The 21,319-nt window shown below is 42.6% G+C and overlaps 2 protein-coding genes across 5 annotated transcripts; one reads left to right on the forward strand and one right to left on the reverse strand.

The window, feature by feature from the left end:
* Window positions 1–1,774: 1,774 nt before the first annotated feature.
* On the reverse strand, window positions 1,775–15,242 carry SETD4 (SET domain containing 4). Of its 4 annotated transcripts, none has more exons than XM_053386678.1 (11): window positions 15,208–15,242; window positions 13,058–13,166; window positions 11,797–11,892; window positions 11,258–11,295; window positions 10,084–10,172; window positions 7,580–8,012; window positions 6,261–6,435; window positions 4,143–4,224; window positions 3,324–3,404; window positions 3,059–3,182; window positions 1,775–2,419 (listed from the first exon to the last, which is right to left on the reverse strand). In XM_053386678.1, the coding sequence occupies exons 2-11, from the start codon at window positions 13,128–13,130 to the stop codon at window positions 2,285–2,287; spliced, it is 1,326 nt and encodes a 441-aa protein (XP_053242653.1). In that variant the 5' UTR covers window positions 13,131–13,166; window positions 15,208–15,242; the 3' UTR covers window positions 1,775–2,284. The 4 variants fall into 4 exon arrangements, 3 of the variants coding, with proteins under 3 accessions (XP_053242653.1, XP_053242650.1, XP_053242652.1); XM_053386675.1 differs by lacking the exon at window positions 15,208–15,242 and adding an exon at window positions 14,824–15,110; XM_053386677.1 differs by lacking the exon at window positions 15,208–15,242 and adding an exon at window positions 14,631–14,816.
* LOC128413008 (carbonyl reductase [NADPH] 1-like) lies at window positions 15,125–19,171 on the forward strand. Its single transcript, XM_053386681.1, has 4 exons — window positions 15,125–15,164; window positions 16,582–16,872; window positions 17,623–17,730; window positions 17,898–19,171. Exons 2-4 carry the CDS (start codon window positions 16,587–16,589, stop codon window positions 18,332–18,334), a joined length of 831 nt encoding a protein of 276 aa, XP_053242656.1. The 5' UTR covers window positions 15,125–15,164; window positions 16,582–16,586; the 3' UTR covers window positions 18,335–19,171.
* Window positions 19,172–21,319: the final 2,148 nt, after the last annotated feature.

The raw sequence follows: 21,319 nt of genomic DNA on the forward strand, positions 1-21,319 counted from the left end.
CTTTAAGTAGAGTCTAGACAAACAACTTCACAGCTTAATTGTTTCAGCTGACTTTTGCATTCATCTCTCCGAACCACCAACATCACCCACCCACCCCACCTACAGCATGCCTTTCAGAATTCCAATATGGCCAGCACCCTTAAGCAACAAATAAGGACAAGGATTAAATTCATGCTGTGACAATAAAATTCAGCCCACAACATACATTTAAACTGCTTTTATGCTTATCAAACTATCTTTAAGGTTCTCCTGGCTGCACATTTCAACCATAAAATGCTAGGAATTTGTGTGGGCTATTAGCACAAAAGCAAAAATAGCCCCAGGTGGATGTGAAGCACAGCCTATGTTTACAGTCCCTGTAACAAGTCCAGCCTGCGTTTAGTTTGCAATTAAAGCAAGCTAGGCATGTTTCACTTTGCAGCAGGGCTAACCTTTTCTTCCATTCTCCCCGTTTATCGTCTCCATCTACACTCATAGATGCACCATGCTGCAAATTGCTTCATATAATTCATGCTGTAAAAAAAAGTCCCTTTCTTCTAACGTGGCTTCATATTTCTAAGGAATATTTCACTTCTAAGAACAGTGAATCCTTAAAGACATCACTTACTGATCTTTTCCCCTTAGTGAGTGTCATCTTTTGACATTTCATTCATAATGTACTTAAAAGCTTTAATTAACAGAGTTTGAAAGTTGATACTATCTTATCTTTTCCTGAATAGACAGGTCTAAAAGCACTAACGCAAGATGAATGATTCCCACATTTTATAGCTGAAGCTGGGAAACTAAAAACCATTCTAATGATAGCTGTAAAATGATATCAAGGGAGCTTCTGACATCACCACCCTCCCCCTTTCTTCATGAGTACCTGACTAGTAATAACCAGCAGGGGGAATAAAACACGGTGCCTTCCATTGTAGAAGGTATATACTCAGGGTAGAAGGTATATACTCTTTCCTGTAACTTTATTATAGCTAACACAATTGTTTCGCTGTTAAATTTTAATAATGCGCTAAAGTGAAACGTAACAGCGTCGCACAACGTGTCAGTCCTCTTGGCATTTAAAAAATATGTAGTTGCGAAAAAAATGCTAAGTACCAGAAAAATACTTAGCTATGCAATGTGCTAGCTGCTTCATGATCTCTTCCAGGATAAATAATGCTAAAAAGAGTAAAATCTGTCTTTGCTTGGGGGGGGCAGGTTGTTAAGCCTTATAAACAGATGGAGAAAAGTCAGGTTACTAAGCAGCTCTGATGAATTCCTCAGACACAGTCAACACACAGACTGCGTAAAAGGAAAATTGCCATATTGTTAATGATGCCTTGCTCTCAAAACTAACAATTCAACCTTGTTCATGGGGATCCTAACACAAATTCTGAAATTCACCCTCCCACACGAATTCAGGAGTTTTGCTCATCTTCCAAGTCCCTTCTTGCTGTCTTGCTTCTGATGGAGGTTTGGCTGGTGGGGATAAAAAGGCCTCTTTTTATCATGGTCTCCCCACAGGCAGGTGCAGCTGACCCCTACCCTATTGTCCACTTTTAAAACTGTCTTTTTCCTCCCCACCCCCACCCCAAACTCTTATGGGTTTGTATTTTCCCCCTCCCCCAATCTCTCTTCTATTTTATTAAGCTCCCTTCAGTGGCTTTTCAATGATTTTACTGTGGTACTGTTCTACTCAAATTGTTGCAAGCCGCCTTGTGTCTGCTTTGCAAAGAAAATGGGGGATACTAAGTTTTATAATTTAAGTAAATAAATAAATAAGCAAGCTGGTGGCTTTTGCCAATAAATAAATAATTTATTATTTATACCCAGTCCATCTGGCTGAGTTGCCCCAGTCACTCCGGGCAGCTTTCAACACATATAAAAACATAATAAAATATCAAACATTAAAAAACCTCCTGATACAGGGCTGCCTTCAGATGTCTTCTAAGAGTTGCAGTGTTATTTATCTCCTTGACATCTGATGGGAGGGCGTTCCACAGAGCAGGTGCCACTACCGAGAAGGCCCTCTGCCTGGTTCCCTGTAACCTCACTTCTTGCAGTAAGGGAACCGCCAGAAGGCCCTCAGAGCTCGATCTCTATGTCCAGGCTGAACAATGTGGGTGGATATGCTCCTTCAGGTATACAGGGTCAAGGCTGTTTATGGTTTTAATGGTCAGCACCAACACTTTGAATTGTGCTCAGAAACATACTGGGAGCCAGTACAGATCCTTTAGGACTGGTGTTATATGGTCCACTGCACACCAGGTATTCTATTCTGTGATGCAACTCTGTTCCAAGGAGGTCAGATTGTGGTGGAATGTAAATGCTGAAGAATCTCCGCTGACATTTGCAAGATCTTTAGGTCTTCTGTACGCAACGCCTCAACCAAAGTTAGCTGGCTTGCAAGATGATGGCGATCACTTTTTAACAGAGAAATCTGAAAAGTGAAAAGGTAAAAAGATCATTAATAAAATCCTATTGGACAGAGAGGCACAGTTTAAGTTTCCCCACCTATTTGTGATGGAGTGCAGAGAACCAATATTCATGGCTCCTGCACAATTATGCAATTGTCCATTGAAAACTATAATAGCCAAGTTACAGATCATAGATTTAGAATAACATTCTTGATGGAAATCCATTAGCTAGAGGTATGGTGGGCTCTCCCTTGCTGGAAGTGTACGAGCAGATGGATTTCTTGCATCAATGAGGAGGAACATCTACATTGCCAAGAAGAAGGCCCCATGCAACTTCATTATTATTATTTGCATTTCTTTATCACTTACTACAAAAATCTCTCAAAGTGCTTAGGATTATAGAAGCACACATAGCGCTAAATTACATACATATTTATATATGAACTTTAATTAAAATAATTCTATAATATTGTTTTCTATACAAATTGAACCATCTTCATTTCTGAGTGTTAAGCTGGTATGACAGAAATCAGTGTGTGGGATTTTCGGTCTTTTGGGGATCCTATTGCTCTTAAATGCAAGTAGGAAAGGGGTTTTCTTCCCCATGTGAGTTTCACCTCCAGCCCTTGTGTTACAGCAGGCTAATTCATTCAAACAGATACCTTCTGAAGGGCATGCTGGGTCTCCTCTGTCAATGACATACATATTTTTGTTGTGAGATCCAAACTCTTCTTTTCATTCCTCTTTGAAATTACATCACCAAGCAACACTTTCTTCCAGGAAGTACTACAGTCAATAAATGTAAACACATTTTAGGTATTTTGCTTCTGATCCAGCCATCAGACAGCTAAACAAAGTCCAACAATGGCATTCAAGAAATGCAACTTTTGCATTAGCGGCCATTTTCAGCAAACATTTGCTACTTACAATTGGTCTGCTTCCAGACATAGCAGCTTGAGAGCCGTAAGAAGTCTCCAAGATGGCCCATCCCAGTCAAACGTCAGATTACTAGAGGCGAAAATAACAAATCATTTTTAAAAGAATCTATATCCAACATATTTTATAATAGCAGCCTCGTACCCAGCACCACTTGGGAATTCTAAGCAATAATAAAAACTTAGTGCAGTTTTGAAAAGTTCAGTCCAGCCTCTCGATTCAAAATAGCAGCATCCAATTGTACCCTAACTTGGAGGAAAACCTGCTCCTTATCCTCATGCAAAATATGATTATGGTATGTCCAGAGTGAACAGACAACTTTCCAAAATATGTAGTACATACTGCATACATACAGTGGTACCTCGAGTTAAGTACTTAATTCGTTCCAGAGGTCCGTTCTTAACCTGAAACTGTTCTTAACCTGAAGCACCACTTTAGCTAATGGGGCTTCCTGCTGCCGCCGCGCCGCCAGAGCACGATTTCTGTTCTCATCCTGAAGCAAAGTTCTTAACCTGAAGCACTATTTCTGGGTTAGCGGAGTCTGTAACCTGAAGTGTATGTAACCTGAAGCGTATGTAACCCGAGGTACCACTGTACTGTATATGACACACACATTTATTAATATTAGTACAATTTATAAAAGGATTTTTTTACTTGATTATATTTTATCCACTTTTTGTCTAAGGTTTAACCATGGGAGGCACCCACTGATCAAAACATCCTAACCTATCTTCTTTATTGACCTGAAGTTATAAACTAAAATCACAGGAGGGAGGCTATTGCGTCCCCAGATGCATATGCGTACTTAACTCTAAAAGGTTGTTTTCTTGTAAAATGGAAAGTTTCATATGCCTCTGCTTATCTTCTGGAAGGATATATTTGAGTAAGGTTTCTGAAGGAAAAAGTTTAAAGCAAACAAGTTACAAGAGTTACGGTAACAAAGAAGCCTTTTGTGTGTTTCTAGCACTTTTAACTATTAGCATTTCTGCTGAAAATATTTTAGGAAACAAAGCCAAGAACACATTCGCTCTCACTTGTGGCTGGGTGCTCACATAATTTTAGCATGATTGACTGACTTCACTGGCGGAGGGGGAATCTAGAAACACACACGTGCTGTGGTTGCTCGACTAGAGGAGGAAAAGCAGGTTTTCCTTTCCCCAAGAATGGTCATGTCTACACCATACATTTAAAGCACTCTTACAAGTCACTTTAACCATCAGGACATTCCTACAAAGAATCCTGGGAACTGTAGTTTGTTAAAGGTGCCGGACAGTGTATTTCTGTGGCAAGCAAACTACAGTTCCCAGGATTATTTTGAGAAATCCATGACTATTATAAAGAGCCATTTAATGTATGCTGTGGATGTGATCAGTGGGAGGGAGAAGGAAATTGTGTGTGTGTATATGCTTGTTTAAAATGAATGTATTTTGATGGAATAGAATATGATCATTTTGTGGAGGGTTTGGCAGGTGTACTTTAAGTTGCCTTGTCTCTGAGACTAAAAGCCTTCCCAACACAAACACATTATTTATATATTTATATATATATATCAGAAAAACTTCAAAGAGATTTGCATAAAGCAACGTTAAAGAAAATACTGATAAAATCAAACTTTAAACACAAGTAGACATAAATAAAATTTATCAGCTGAAGATACAATCTACACTTTAAAAACAAGCATGCACAATAAAATTAAGTGTCTGAGTACGCTCGCCTCCCCCCACCAAAAAAAGCCTACATAAAACAAGTGGCTCCAGCCTAGATGTGGAGAGTTGGAAATGAAAAAAACAAAACAAAAGGCAAAACCCTAGAAAAGAAAAACCAAGGAAAAAGGAAAACCAAAAACAAGCTGGCTATTTAAAAGCACAATAAAAAGGTGGGGAATCTGCCTATGGCTTAGATTTTCCCTGCCAGCCCTAACCAGAGTGTGGGGGGGTTGTTATTATTTAATTGATTTACAATCCAAGTTGAAGCAACAACATTAGCTGCAAAATATAATAGCTGACCGCAAAGAGCACACTGCACACAAATACCATATTATTAAACAGAGTGTAAAAACCAGCAACTAAAATTTAAAGGACAAACAGATGCCGAGTGGTAGAAAGCTGAGTTTTCTCAACCAATTCCATAGCTAAGCCAAGATGACCATTAGCACTAACAGCAGAGTGCTAGGATAATGTGTTTACCAGGATAGTGTCAGCTCTCAACAGCAATGGATGATGGCATCCCCTTCAGCAATCAAAATTCGCCTGGCACATTTTGCACCTGGCTATTGGCCACTTGCGACCAATTGAAGATGGTTGGGCACCAGGAAGATGGCTGGGCACCATCTGGAGGTGCATGCCTGGGGATCCTTGGATCTGTTTTCACACACTAGCAACACATCCTGTGTAATTCTGTTATATTTCACTGGCACAATCAGAATGAATTTCAGGAACAAAAAAGTTGTATTGAAAAATATGACTTTTGAGCCATCTGGCCCAAAAATGGCAACTTGGCATTCCATTTTGGCGACTAACCTTGGTTTAAGGAGCCATTTGGCACCTAACTTTTATGTCCGAGTTTCTAACTCTGACCCCCATCATTCCTAGAGTTATAAGCCAGAGGTGGGCAGGCTTTGGGAAGATGTGATACTTTGGGAAGATGTGATAGTTACAAGTAAAGGACAACCTCACTGTGGTCTTATCATTATTTTACTACACAATGCATTGCCCTGGTTGCTTTTCAAAGGCAGCCCTGCCCAAGACTTGCAAGATGAACTGAAGTCAGGCAGCTACAATGCAGAGCTAGCTGCAAGTGGTAGCTGGAACCCTTAAAAAATGGTAGTGGAATTATAAGCTCCGCCCACTGAGTGGCAGGTTGGCCCTGTCCTAAGCCTCCAGTAAAACTGCATCACCCATCAATGTCAAGATCAAATCTCAAATTTACCTGTCCCAACATGCACACTGCTGTGTGGATTAGAGTTCGCAACAAAACCGTATTCGAGAAGCAGGCGCTGATTATCATGTGGGCCATAACAAATAAATACTTCTTTGTATTTTTGACAGCCTGAAAGTGTTCTTATTTCATAACACTTTGTCTTCTCATTAAATGCAGCCTTCACCTTGGAGGAGGAGGAGGAGGGAGGAGAGAACAAGGCAGTTTTATCTGAAAAGAAAATTCATGAGAACAGACCAAGCCTAAAAAGTTTCAAGCTATTTGTGAACCACTCTTCTTCCCAACACCAAGGACAACAGAAAATAGGAGCGTGTGGAAACGGCAAATTTAAATGCCAGTGCTGGAGGAAATGTTGAATGTTTGGTGTCCATCTCTTGATTGTGTGCCGCCAACGGCGCCTTCACATCTTACTCACATGGAGTGTCCCTGTGTGGTGCAAGGGAATTAGGACCGCAGCTCCTGGCCCATGCATTGAACGTGGATGTCTACAGCTATGTGTGAACTTCTGCATAGGAACTCCATACAATCACAACCACCACCAGCCCAATACACACACCATTTTGAGGATAAGCAGCTGTTCATGCAAAGGTGTATTTTTGCCAATGCTAACACACAACATGTGTGTCCAAGGAGGGTACAGGGAGTTGGTAAGTTGTCTGCCCTGGTTGTGCATTCCCCGAAGGAGCAGGTGCAGTGTTTGGGGTGCTCCTAGATCCAGCTGGATGCACAGACATCCTCAATGGCTAGGAATGCCTTTCTTACTAACTTCTATCGACAAGACAGCTGCAGCCGTTACTGGGTCAGGTTAGCCCGACCACAGTTGTCCATGCATTTGAAACCTCACAGTCGGTTTGTGCTCCATGTGTCCTTGGGGTTGGTCTGGGGGCTGCAGCTGGTGCAGAACACAACTTCTATCACCCCCGAGCAATGGTCAAGGGGGCCTGGGGCAGATTGGAATTATAGCTCGAAACAAGTGGAGTGCACCAGGTTGGGGAAGGTTGATCTACTTCATAGTCAAAGCAGAACATTAAACACAATGAGCCTTCCGACAATTAAAGTACTATAGTCAGCAGAATGACAGGTGGCCCCTTTTGCCTTTTACCTGGGTTCTGGCAGAACACACGGATTAATTTGGGAAAGTATTAAAAGTGGATTTTTTTAGTGCGGAACACAGGGAGGAGTAATGCAAGAAGGGTACCTTGAAAGAAGGCATGGCTGGCTGGAACCGTTCGCACTGCACAGTTCAGTTCCTATTGTTCATGCCAATCTCCCACCCCCATATTCTAGAAACCTGCCTTCAATTACCTTACCTGAACAGCTGGATTGTGATTTAGCAGATCCAAGTAAGGAGCCAAGGCGTATGTATTTGACTCCCTAGAAAAACAGTCCCCCTGAGAATGTTTCATATACACTGTCCTGGTATTAACGGTGCACCAAGCCCAACGAAAGGCACTATAGTTAAAGACAGATGCTACGTCTTCAGAAAACAGAGGCTGTAAGGAGAAGAAAAATGGCTGGGACGAAACAAACAGCTCCTGGACCCATCTTCTTTGCTCAAGGGCTTTTCTTCTTAAGGGCTCAGGGAAAAGGTTCACTGTTTCTTGCTCCAAATAAACAGGGCAGGTATATGTTTCAGGTAGGAGATCCAGGTATGGCTTCCACAGAGATTCCTCCTTGCAAGCACACTTTTCTGCTATTAAAAATGTACACAGTGCTGCCAAAGGAGAAATGGGGGGTCTCCATCTAAAGGTAGAAGAAAACATGAGAACCACAAACACTCCTTACTACATTCCTATAGCTTTAAATGACACAGAAAGCTGCTCACGTAGCTTATGTCACCATCGCCCATTAAATGCTATGGACGCAGCACAGAGTAGGGGCAGCCAAAATGGCACCTTCCAGATGTTGCAGACTTTGTGACTATCAAATACCCCAGCCAGGATGGCCTCAAAGATCAGGGATAATGGGAGATGTAGTCCACGGCATCTAGAGGGCACTACATTGACTACTCCCACTCCAGAGTAAGCAAATTAACCAGAGGATCTAGTTTGTCCGTGTGTGATGGATGGGCCTTGGGGTCATCCTCACGGACACCCAGAAGCCAGTCGTGGCTGCGCAGAGTGTCAACCACTCAGGAGGCGGTGGAGAGTTAAAAGACGGAAAGTTTAATTGTCAGGTCTTAAATAGGGCTTAGGGTGTGGTAGATTTTAGAAAGGGTTTGGCTGGGAATTAGCTGGGCTTGCTGTAAAAATACTCAGATGCTTTATGCTGTATAAATATTTCATATTTCATTTATTCAAGGGAAATATTATGTAAGCAGCTGAAGAGGAGAGGACAGAGGGTGAAGAAAGAGCTGGGGAGGGGGGCTTTTCACATCCTCTGGACCCCCTAGGAAACTCAGCAAACCTGCTGTACAGTCATACCTCGTGTTACGTTTGCTTCATGTTGCAGCTTTTCAGGTTACAAATGCAGCAAACCCACAAGTGTTTACTTCTGGGTTCGCCGTGCACGTGCGTAGAAGAGATGTGCATGCTTCGCACACGTGCAGTAGCAGCACTCTACTTATGGGCTTTTCAGGGTGCGAACGGCACCCCAAAACAGATTGTGTTCCTAAGTAGAGGTACCACTGTACCTGGAATTGGGTGTGGAGTGTGCGACTGAATGGGACATGGCTGTGGGCAGCCTGAGGAAGTACCATCCACCTTGGGCCTGCCCATAAAAAGCAAGCATAGAGTGAGAGACAAGGGTGATGTCTCTGGCTTCCAGGAACTCTTCTCATTGTGAAACCTTTGTGGGTGAGCCAAGTGTTTGTCTGAACCATGGGTGAGAACCCGGAGCCTGAGAGGGAGGAAGTGCCAGAAGGAAAATGAACCGATATTCTTGATTTTTATCTATTAGCACCTTTGTTTTCAAATAACATTTTTCTATCCAACTGTATTTTTGTAATGTTTTGTTTAAGTCGTCTGTTGTTGCTTCAGTTTTTTGTACACCACAGAGATATTTTCATAATGTCCTGCAAATATTTTGCAAGAGCATAAATAAAGAGATAGAAACCAAATAAAACCCTATTGGAGTCAATGATTTTTAATCACTTCAGTCTTGTTCATCTGCTTGCAGCTTAGGTTTCAATTCTATAACCACTACCTGAGTGCAAGTCCTACTGAAATCAATGGGGTTTGTTTCTAAGTAGACTATAAGGGCAAGGAAATTTGCAGCACATCCCTGCCCATGGCTACTCAGAAGTATGTCCCACTGCGTCCAATAGAGCTTACACTCCAAAGTAAGCGTGTGTGAGGCTGCAACCAGTTTTTGTTCTGAAGTAAAATACTTTTCTTCTGCTTCTATTAGTTTTTATTGTTTTGAAAGTTTAGCATATATGCTGATCAATAATTCTAGAGAAAAAGAAGCAGGGAAAGGTTAATTTTATTTTTAATTTCCATTACCTTTCCCTTGCTTGTTTTTCCTTATTAGTTATCATTATAAAATTGTTTTGTGCAATACAATCCTATGCATGTTTCTTCAAAAGTCTTATTTACTGGCTAGAGTATATTCCCATGTTGAGTGCATTTGGGGTTCTGGCCTAAATATTTGAATTTCCTGTGGACATACTTTATTTCACTGTTCTTTTCTTATATGTGTCTTCAAATATATAGCATCAAATAACTTCTCTATCTGCATGGCTATGCTGAAAGCGATGGAAATGATTCTGATAAGAAAAAGTACAGAGTGAGGAATGCTAAGAGCAGATTCAAGGGAGAGATGGGAATTCTTGATAGACAGAATTCAAAATTGTATTAAGGGATTGTAAACTTACTTTATGATGTATTCTCCAAGATTGCTGCTAAGGACAGTATCAGTGGTGAGCAAGCATTTTTCAGGCAATGAAATAATCAGCTCTTCTGCCTATGATTTTTTAAAAAGAAATCAGAATGAACATACTCCCAAATACAATTCGCAGTAAGAAATGTCAAAATGCACACATAATTAGCACTACTGGGTCAAGAAAAAATATTGCACTGATGAATCCAAGAAAAAAATAGTATGGCCTGTCTGCACCTTAACAAAGAGCATTAACTTCAAAGAGGCTTCCCCCCCCCCCCAGACTGAAAGTTATCACTTGAAACAAGACAAGCACTTTAGATACAGACTATATTACTCAACGGAGTGTTGAAAGATTAGTAGCATTGGCAACAAAGAAATATATTTCTGTTCTGATTAATAGTTGAGTAAAAACCAGATGAACCATACAGTTTTTAATTGGTTGTCAGCACCTTTCTACAGTTCTTTACAAGTTATATTTAGCCATGAATGTATGACTTGAAGGTCGAAACTTCTATTCTGATTTTTATTGTGGTCAAACCATTACAAGATTACCTCATTTTTGTTAATTTCACACACTGAGTATTTCTAGCAAATTCACTACTAGGAGTTGACCACCTACTATGCCAATTATTTCAGAGGAAGTGGTAAATACCAGCTTTTACCACCTGGCGGAGCAAAATCATTCACAATAACTTTACACAACAAAAATTATGTTAAGAAACACCAATCTACAAAGCTCAGAAATAATTGTTTTTTAAATGGTTGTTCTGTTTACCCCCCCCCCCACTTCAGAATCTGATTCTGTGAATCCAGTATAGTCTAGTGCAAAGGCAGCTTTAAGACAGTTGTTAATACAGTGGTACCTCGGGTTAAGTACTTAATTCGTTCCAGAGGTCCATTCTTAACCTGAAACTGTTCTTAAACTGAGGTACCACTTTAGCTAATGGGGCCTCCCACTGCTACACGATTTCTGTTCTCGTCCTGAAGCAAAGTTCTTAACCCGAGGTACTATTTCTGGATTAGCGGAGTCTGTAACCTGAAGCATATGTAACCCGAGGTACCACTGTACTATACACAAGGATACCATGGAGGGGGTAGAGGGAGGGATCTCATATTTTCAATCTGCCCCAGAAGTTGTGCACCAGCCCCTTCTTTGGAATACAAACCTGAAGAGCTTTTGTGGTCATCAATCCTCTTCCAGTCTCTAAAAGACAAGAGAGAGAAAGCTGCAATGAAATTGGCGCCTGGGCTCTCCAGAAAGCTGCAAATGGTTGTTAACTGGTGGTCCAAGAAAAGAAACAGGATCGGGGGCAAGAATTTAGAAGTGGTTTGTATCTTCACTACCACTAGGTTCCCCAGAGATATGCAGTATTAATTATTTCATTATTTGACTTGTGAAGCAACTCAAAGCAAATTGACATTACAAGAAAAGCATGTATAAAACAATTTCATACACATGCATACTGCATATCTAAATAGACTGCTCAGGCCTCAAGGAAACAAGGCAGAAGGAGGGGGGAGAACACAGAAGACTTTTAGAAAGCAAAAAACTCATGGAATGCTTCATCAGAGTTATAAATAGGGCATGGAAGCTCCTGCCTTCAAACTTTTGCCCCGGAGCTCTCCCCGGATCACCTGTAGTTTCAAACACAAACAGAACACTCAAATACAGCTGCAGTTTGTCAGAAAAGTATTATATCATTACCTGAAAATTGTGCTGGCCGTAATTTATTATCTTCATAGCCTCTTTCTTTCAGCCATTTCTTTAGCAGCACATATGCGTGTTTGTGGCTAAGATTTACTGAAATCATTACACAGAAATTATCGGGCTATGGCATTCTTTCATTAGTGACAATTCACCAAAAGATGGTTTTCACGGCAACGTAACTACTATACCTGAAAATCACAACACTGGGGGGGAAATGGATGCCATGAAAGTACTTTGGCTTAGCGGAATAAACAGAATAACTTGGCAGTACAGTAGCAGGACTACGCTCCTCCCTGATAAACCTATTGTATCAATGTTACCCTATACACAGGAAAAAATAGGGGATAGGAATTCCATCTTCCTATCTGCACTATACAATGTGCATTGAGGTTCACTAATAACTTAGGCTGCAATCCTTAGCACACCAGACATCGGAGTACATCCAGCTGAACACAGTGAGGCTCGCTGCTCAGAAAACATGTACAGGAGCATGTTGTTACACTATGTTGGCTCAATGGCTTTTATGAACATTAACCCCAGTTGCAATACTAAATTAACTATTCCCCCACACCCCACTCCTAAGCTAGTGTTGTTTTCCCATGTCACTGATAAAAAATTTCAGTAATAATATGACACCCTGGTTTGTAAGAATGTAGATCGGCTTTCCCCAAGCATTTGCCCTCCAAATGTTTTGTATTAAGTTGTATTGGCTTAGGTTAAACTTCTTCCATTGGGGAAGGCCACAGCGGGTGGCGCTGTGGGTTAAACCACAGAGCCTAGGACTTACCAATCAGAAGGTTGGTGGTTCGAATCCCCATGACGGGGTGAGCCCCTGTTGCTCTGTCCCAGCTCCTGCCAACCTAGCAGTTTGAAAGCACGTCAAAGTGCAAGCAGATAAATAGGTACCGCTCCAGCGGGAAGGTAAACGGCATTTCCGTGTGCTGCTCTGGTTCGCCAGAAGCGTCTTAGTCATGCTGGCCACATGACCCGGAAGCTGTATGCCGGCTCCCTTGGCCAATAAAGCGAGACCCCAGAGTCGGTCACGACTGAACCTAATAGTCAGGGGTCCCTTTACCTTTACCTAGACTAAATGCTGGAATGCTACATCTCAAAGCATTCATTGGCCCAGCATGTGTTAAGATAGGACTTTAGGTAACTTTGTAACCTTTACTTTTAGACTTTGTTTAGCTTTCCGAGGTTTGAGGGTGCCTTAATAATAAAAGGCTTTGAAACAAACAAATAAACAAAAACACATTACCACCACATAAAGACAAACTTCTTGATTGTTTTCTTCGCCTCTTTCGACATGTTCGACCTTTACTCTTCTTCATGTTACTCAAAGGCCTTCAGATTCTGTACATCAAACTCTGCATGGAAACAAAATGCATTTCTTACAGTAGTTTTTTTCAGTTGCTATAGATACAAAAATGTTTTGCCCCATGATAATGTTGGGAAGAAACGTTCATGGCCAACACACTCATAGATGGCTTAACACGAAAAACATCAAATGTGCAAAGAAACAGGGAACAAAAATCTCATCCTCTTGCATCCACTGAACTAACTCATTTTGGAAGAGACCAATAATAGCCGACTATTGCTGGTTGCCTATCTTCATATTGCCAAAACAGAGTCATGAGGGAGGCATTGGTAGGCTTTGGTGACCCCACAAGGTTTGAAGAAATACAAAAAAACCCCCAAAACCCCACAACTATTGAGGGAGGGAGAGGTTTTGAGGGGATGGGTGGGGAGGGAAAACAGAAAACAGCCAACAAACACAGACCGTGTAAAGCAGGCATGGCCAAACATGGCCCTCCAGATGTTTTGGGACTACAGTTCCCTTCATCCCTGACCATTGGTCCTGTTAGCTAGGGATGATGAGAGTTGTAATCCCAAAACATCTGGAGGGCCAAGTTTGACCGCACCTGGTGTAAAGCATGCACTGAGATCTATCAGAGTGGACTTAAAAGTTCCATACTGTATTAAGTTGTTCTCTAAAAATCTGCTCCAAGTTAAGATATACTGCAGAGTAGTTCATCACATAAGGGACGCGGGTGGTGCTGTGGTTAAACCACAGAGCCTAGGACTTGCCGATCAGAAAGTCGGCGGTTCAAATCCCCGCGACGGGGTGAGCTCCCGTTGTTCGGTCCCAGCTCCTGCCAACCACATGACCCGGAAGCTGTACGCCGGCTCCCTCGGCCAATAAAGCGAGATGAGCGCCGCAACCCCAGAGTCGGCCACGACTGGACCTAATGGTCAGGGGTTCCTTTACCTTTAGTTCATCACATATTTGGTGACAGCTGCGCTGCATGTGGGTTTACTGTTGGCAAAAATATTAAGCGTTTCCAACCATAATTGTATTTCCAAAACTAATTTCTGAACATATAAAATGAGACTATTCAGCAGGATGGCTAGCTCTTGCCACCAAATACCAGCTGCTGGGGGTCAAAAGCAGGACAGGGTTTTGGCCTTCAACCCCTGCTTGTAGGATTGAAAGGGGGCAACTGACAGGCCACTGTAGAAAGGAGAACTAGAGACAGCCTTCGTCTGAGGACTCTTAAGTTGCTAACCATTATTGGTGGGGGAATCCATAAATATGGGAGGGGGGGTTACAAAGAAGCAGAAGCAAATCCTCATTTACTGTTCCCTCATTTCACGACGATCATAAACACACGAAGACCAATCCTATATATTATATAACAGTGCTTTTTTCTATTAAGAAAAAAGTTTAGGTACTCTCATTTTGACTCAAGAGAATCACCATTTTATAGTTCAAATCGGGGGAAATAAATACAGTATATGGACAAAAGTAGAAAGATTCACAAAATGTTTACCCCTGCGTGCTCCCAGGAAAAAAAGCACTGCATGCAACAGAGCTCCCGCCTATGTAGAAACAGCACATGGCCAAGGCTGCAACACAGAGCGACGCAGCCACCCGGACGTCTGCAGAGACGTCTGCATTGGGATTTGCTGCCTCCCTAAGGAACAAGCTGCGCGGGATCTCAGCGCACCGGCATCTCCACTCACCGAGCTCCCCGCACCCCCACGCGCCCCTTAGCGGTCGCCGCGCTTCTCCCTTCGGCTGCCACCGCCCCCAAACTCGCGCGGGATGCTTCCCCAGGCTGCAAGGGGCCGGAAGAGGCGGGCCTTGTCCTTCCACGGCCGCCGCCTGTCGGCCAATCCCCTGGCGATTCGAGAGAAAGGGTCGCACGAGCGCCGCTTCCCATTGGGCGGAGACTAAAAAGACGCACGCTTTCCTCCTTCACCCCAGCAGCTGCGTCGTCTGTTCTGGGGATCCCCGCTTAGAACAGGCGCAGCTCTTTAAGTTGGAAGTCGAGCAGCTTTGCAGCAGCCTGGTTTCCGCAAAGGTCTTTCGCGCTAATCCTACATTATAACTCTTGTTTTCCTAACCTGTAGCCGCGCAGCGACACTAAGGAATTTATTTGTCGCTGGGTGGTGTTGGCGCCTCTGGATCCTAATGCATTCAGCGAGTGCGTCGGTTATATGCGGGGTGTGGCTACTGGGAAGGTTGCAGCCACACGATTATGCTCTGTTCCAGGGAGGATTTTGCAGAACTGCCCTTGTTCATTTTTATTTAATTTTTTTGGCTGCTCTAGGGTGCAGCGTCACGGTAGGGAGTGGCTTGTAGCTGTACAGTAACGCGAGAAGTTCCCTTGGGGAAGTCCAGCCAGATGGGCGGGGTATAAATAATAAATTGTTGTTATTATTATTATTGACCCTGAACCTTCTTTCTTTGTAGTCAGCTATCTGTTCTATGTTTCGAGTTACACCGCATAGAGATGTGCTTTTGACCAGAATGGGTACAAAGTGATAACACTAGAAAGCATGTTGCCAGCTTCGTGCTTTCGGCTTCCCCTCCTGCATTGCGCGACTGGATTTGTAACTGAAAGGTCTTTTTCTTCCCCCTTCGTTTCGCCTCCCTGTTCACGCTTAGGTTACCCCGTTGCAAGGTTATGGGGATCTAAAGCGGTGCTTCCCAAACTTTTGGGGGCCACTGCTCTCTTGGTTGTATAAACACATCCTTAATGCGCACTGCCCTACGCTGTGAAAAGCATTTTTTCAGAAGAGCGGTTTGCACGACCCACTGAGGAAGATAACACAGTAAAACTCAAACCAGTAAAAATAAATAGCATATTAATTGAAAATCTAATCCAAACTAGTTTAATTAATTCAACAAAGTGGATGAAGATGCAGTGATGCCAGTGTGATAGTCGTTTGCATCTCCAGTGCCACCCCTGCCACCCACTTGCCTCTTTGCACCCCCCCCCATAGGTACAGCCCACTTTGGAAACCACTAATTTGAAGTGTAGGTGGGTTTAATGTTAACTCATGACACAGGGTATTTGATCAATAAAGATCTTATGTCAGTGCCATGGCTAAACTGTGCTTTGGCTCATAACTGGTGCCATGGCTTACAATGCAAACAAGGAGCCCAATGCAGTTTTCTTGAAGCAGAGTCCTGTGCCAGTCTACTCAGAAGCAAGGCCCGCTCAGTTCAGTAAGACTTAGATCTAGGTAGGTGTTATAAGATTGCAACTTGGGGCTCTGCATAGGTTCCAAAGTGGTGTACCAGTTTATTATTTTTTAGCTTTTCAAGCAGCTTACAAATTTATAGAACCAAAATCACACAACATTAAAATAAATTCAATGCTATCGTTGCAAAAGGTTTGATAGAATCATCTTTTTTAGCAGTGACTAAATTAACCATCTCATTCTTTTTGATATTAATGTTCCTTTTGAGTTACTTTGCAATTTCCTTGGCAGGGAGAATGTCTAGTACTCCAGTAGCTGTGGTGACTGGATCCAACAAAGGCATTGGGCTGGCCATCGTGCGGGCTCTATGCAAGAAGTTCACTGGGGATGTTTACCTGACAGCTCGGGACATCCAACGGGGCAAGGAGGCAGTGGCCAAGCTTCAAGAAGAAGGGCTGAAGCCACAGTTCCACCAGCTGGACATCACTGATCTGCAGAGTATTCAAACCCTCCGTGATTTCTTGAAGGAGAAGTATGGAGGATTAAATGTGCTGGTCAACAATGCAGGGATTGCTTTCAAAGGTAAAATACATTTATAGTCTTTGGCTGCAATCATGCAGTCTGGCTGCAGGTTAACTCTCCTTCAGGCTCCAGCCTTTGTCATTTTCTCTCTTTGTGAGTGGATGTGTGTCACTTTCTGGTACTTTAATTGCCTGGTTACCTGCGCTATGAACAGGTTGCTAGGAAGAATTGTCCAGAGTAATAGACAGAGCATTTCTAATTGCCAGCCGCAGAGTGTGGTGGAGCAGCATAGCCATACCCACAGTGCTTCTGCTCATGCAGGCTGGGATAGGAGTTGAGGGGAGCAGGGGAAAAGTCTAAACTGGCATAGGAATCACGTCCAGTGTCATATAGTGATGGGAGAGGCACTGGATCTTGGTCCGACTCAGCCCCATCACTAGTGAGGCTTTTTGTGGGACATCAGCTGTGGGAATCCTGTCAGTGGTACTTCCAGTGGGTTGATTGGAAAGCTCTGTGCTGGAAGAAGGAGGCTGATGCCGTATCAAGGGCAGAGGCTGGCTTTTGGGTGGACCCCTTCTAATACTTTAATTGTAATGGTGTGCCATATCATCTGGATATAGTATTTTTTCTTATAAACTATTTATTTGTTTTATTGATGTTTAATCTGGTCCTTTAAAAAGAAACTTTTCTAATGAATATTCAGAATAACTCTAAGCTAATGAAAGAACAAAAGCAGGTTTTTACAAAGTTTATATTTTCATAATGTCCATTCTGATTTTTGTTTGCTTTCTCCCTGCCATCTGGCAAAAGTTGCAGATACAACTCCATTTGCTATACAAGCGGAAGTCACACTGCGAACAAACTTTTTTGCAACGAGGGATATTTGCAGAGAATTGCTACCACTGATGAAACCTAATGGTAAGTGCTCCACAGTGACTTCAGGGGAAAATACATTAAGATTTAGACTGGAACCCTATGCACACTTACCTGGGATCAAGGCCTATTGAACTCAACATGTGGTGGGGTGGAGGCAACAAGCTTAACCAAGGCTAGTTTCTTCTCCTTAACATTTTCCCTTTTAATAGGCAGAGTGGTGAACGTATCTAGCATGTGCGGGGCTTCAGCATTGTCCCAATGCAGCCAAGACTTGCAGCAGAAGTTTCGGAGTGACACAATCACTGAAGAGGAACTAGTGAAACTCATGGAAAAATTTGTAGAAGACACCAAGAAAGGAGTGCATGAGAAGGAGGGTTGGCCAAGTACAGCTTATGGCATATCCAAAACCGGATTAACGGTTCTGTCCAGAATTCAGGCAAGGCAGCTGAATGAGACGAGGAAAGGTGATGGTATTCTTCTGAATGCCTGTTGCCCTGGCTGGGTCAGGACTGACATGGCAGGTCCCAGAGCCCCAAAATCTCCTGATGAGGGAGCTGAGACTCCAGTGTATTTGGCCCTTTTACCCCCTGGTGCTGATGGGCCTCACGGCCAGTATGTTAGTGAAAAGAAAGTGCAGAAGTGGTAGTTGTTCAGCGTACACTGAATAATGCATTTGCATCGTTACTACTAACTTGATTACTAGCAGTAATAATGCAAATGCAGACATGGGCTCTTCCGCTGGGATCTGCTGTAACAGTCATGGCAGGCTCCCATGCAAGGGAAGAAAGTGTTTCATAAATGCATCATATTGTCTGTTAAGCGCCTGTGCAAATAACTATTTTGGTTTGGTGTGTGCATGTGGCAGTTTGTGAGCATCTTTTTGCTACATTTGCTCTTCCCCAGATTTGGGAAGCTGACTTGGCTTAATATGTATTTTCCAGCTATTTTGAATTATTTTTGTTTCACAATGTGTGAAAACCATTTGCTTTTTGAATTTTAAAATGTGTATACATGATTTTCTCTCTTGTGTAAGGCTGTTTTATTTAATACAGAAATCAAGGCATTACAGCCTTTGCTGCAAATATGAATGCATGAAATCAGTAAAATGGACATGATGGCTTAGCAAATTTAATTTGGGCTGCTGTTGTGGGGAGGGTGCACGTGGGCTGTATAAAGAGAACCAATTTGCACTCTTAAACCCCTAGAAATAATTCACTCCACTGTTAGCATGATGGGACATATCCTCCAAGATCAGGAAAACACGAAGAATCATTATACATTGTATAATTGTTAGAAAATAAAAGTTGAGTATTTTCTCTGTTAAAGGATCTCTTAACACCCGTACAAATTAAACTGAAACTAATATTCATGGATCTTTGTTTTTGATTAATAAAAATGTCTTCTAAACAATATACATGCATGCAATTTTCATATGTTTGATGATAAAGCACATATTTAAAAATAAAAGGCTTGACCATGTTTACCTCTGGTTTTGTTGGTTTATTTTAAGGGGTCTGCATAAAGCAGAGAGGGGAGAGATGCACTTATCCTGTATTGTTTTGTTTTTAAAAATTATACAAGTGATGGGGGAAATTGTTTTCTACATATAAATGATCGTATGAATGCCATATTATACAGAGCCATCTCGGTGACAATGGAAATACTACCTGTGGGAATAATTTCACCAGCAGCGCTGTACCTTCTTCTCCCACTCAGTGCCAATAGACTGCAATGATTTTTTAAAAACCAATAATACTTAGGCATTATTTTTTGAATAATCAATTTTAATTTTGAATCTTGAGAAGTTGACCTATCATCATACACAGTATGATAGGAATCACTTCTCCAAGTACTTGCCAAAACAGTACCATCCACACACAAGAAATAAGTAGCAGTTAGCTTGGGGAAAACATAAGATTTGCAAAAGTGGGCTGGGGTAGGGGGCTCAGTGGAGAAAATAGCCCAATGGGAACTTAAGTGGACATAATGCTGACAAATGGAGGTGGGGACTAGAATCCTGAAGTGGAATAGTCCATATGGCAACATTTAGCTGCAGATTCCACTTCCCAAGCAATGAAATGCAGGAGCATGTTTTGTTCGTTTTGGTAAGCCTCCTTTTCTAGACTAATTTGGCAGCTCCACCTGCCCTTCTTTCTTACACACAGCCAGGGGCTGACTGGGCCTGTGACTGGCTTTGACCCTACTGCTGGGCTCCATGATCACTGCAGATGCTGACAGCAGTCCCAAAATTAAAAGAGGCCTGCTTCTTGGGAGAAAAGTGATGACAAACCTAGACAGCATCTTAAAAAGCAGAGACATCACCTTGCCGACAAAGGTCCGTATAGTTAAAGCTATGGTTTTCCCATAGCTTTGGTCCAGCTCTCACTGGACCATAAAGAAGATTGAGCCAGTGTGGTGTAATGGTTAAGAGCGGTAGTCACGTAATCTGGGGAACCGGGTTCGCGTCTTCGCTCCTCCACATGCAGCTGCTGGGTGACCTTGGGCCAGTCACACTTCTCTGAAGTCTCTCAGCCCCACTCACCTCACAGAGTGCTTGTTGTGGGGGAGGAAGGGAAAGGAGATTGTTAGCCACTTTGAGACTCCTGAAGGGGAGTGAAAGGCGGGATATCAAATCCAAATGCCTCTTCTTCTACTACTAATCGCCGAAGAATTGATACTGTTGAATTATGGTGCTGGAGGAGACTCTTGAGAGTCCCATAGACTGCAAGAAGATCAAACCTATCCATTCTGAAAGAAATCAGCCCTGAGTGCTCACTGGAAGGACAGATCCTGAAGCTGAGGCTCCAATACTTTGGCCACCTCATGAGAAGAGAAGACTCCCTGGAAAAGTCCCTGATGTTGGGAAAGATGGAGGGCACAAGGAGAAGGGGACGACAGAGGATGAGATGGTTGGATAGTGTTCTCGAAGCTACCAGCATGAGTTTGACCAAACTGCGGGAGGCAGTGGAAGACAGGAGTGCCTGGCGTGCTCTGGTCCAGGGGGTCATGAAGAGTCGGACACGACTAAACAACAACAACTGCTGGGCTGCCCTCCCAGTCCCTTTGGGCACCACCCATGGCTGCTTCTGCTAGTAAAACATGAAGCACCCAATTTTCATCAATTGTACCACTATCCACTCGCCCTGCAGCCCTCTGTGCCATATCCCACACTTTTGTGGAAGATCTGGCAACTTTCGGCAGCACGGGGCTGCGGTGAAATAAGGAGATGAGCTTGGATGAGCAAAAATGCTTTCCATAATCTCAACTCTTCCGCTCACGTAATTTTATTTTCTCCTCATTTTAGTTACAGTACTGTACTTCTCTATAGGTTTCCCTTTCCTGACTTCCTCTGTTGCTTCATGTCAGATTTCAACTTCTTCTAACTGCTAATCAACTTCATGGCCTTGGTGCTTCTTATCTTTGTTCCTTTTCCTCTATTCTCCTTAGCCTCTTGGCTACCCACAAATCTTCCGTTTATACCTTCCTTTCTGCTAGTTTCTATCTTCAAGGTTTATTTCTTGTGCTAACTTCTTCCCTAAGTAATTATTTTGTATTTTTATGTTGTGAACCACTCTGTGATCTTCAGATGGGCAGTGTACAAATTTAATAAATAATACTAAACTCATTCTCG

This window comes from Podarcis raffonei, chromosome 4 (assembly GCF_027172205.1).
Source record: "Podarcis raffonei isolate rPodRaf1 chromosome 4, rPodRaf1.pri, whole genome shotgun sequence".
Classification (NCBI taxonomy): Eukaryota; Metazoa; Chordata; class Lepidosauria; order Squamata; family Lacertidae; genus Podarcis; species Podarcis raffonei.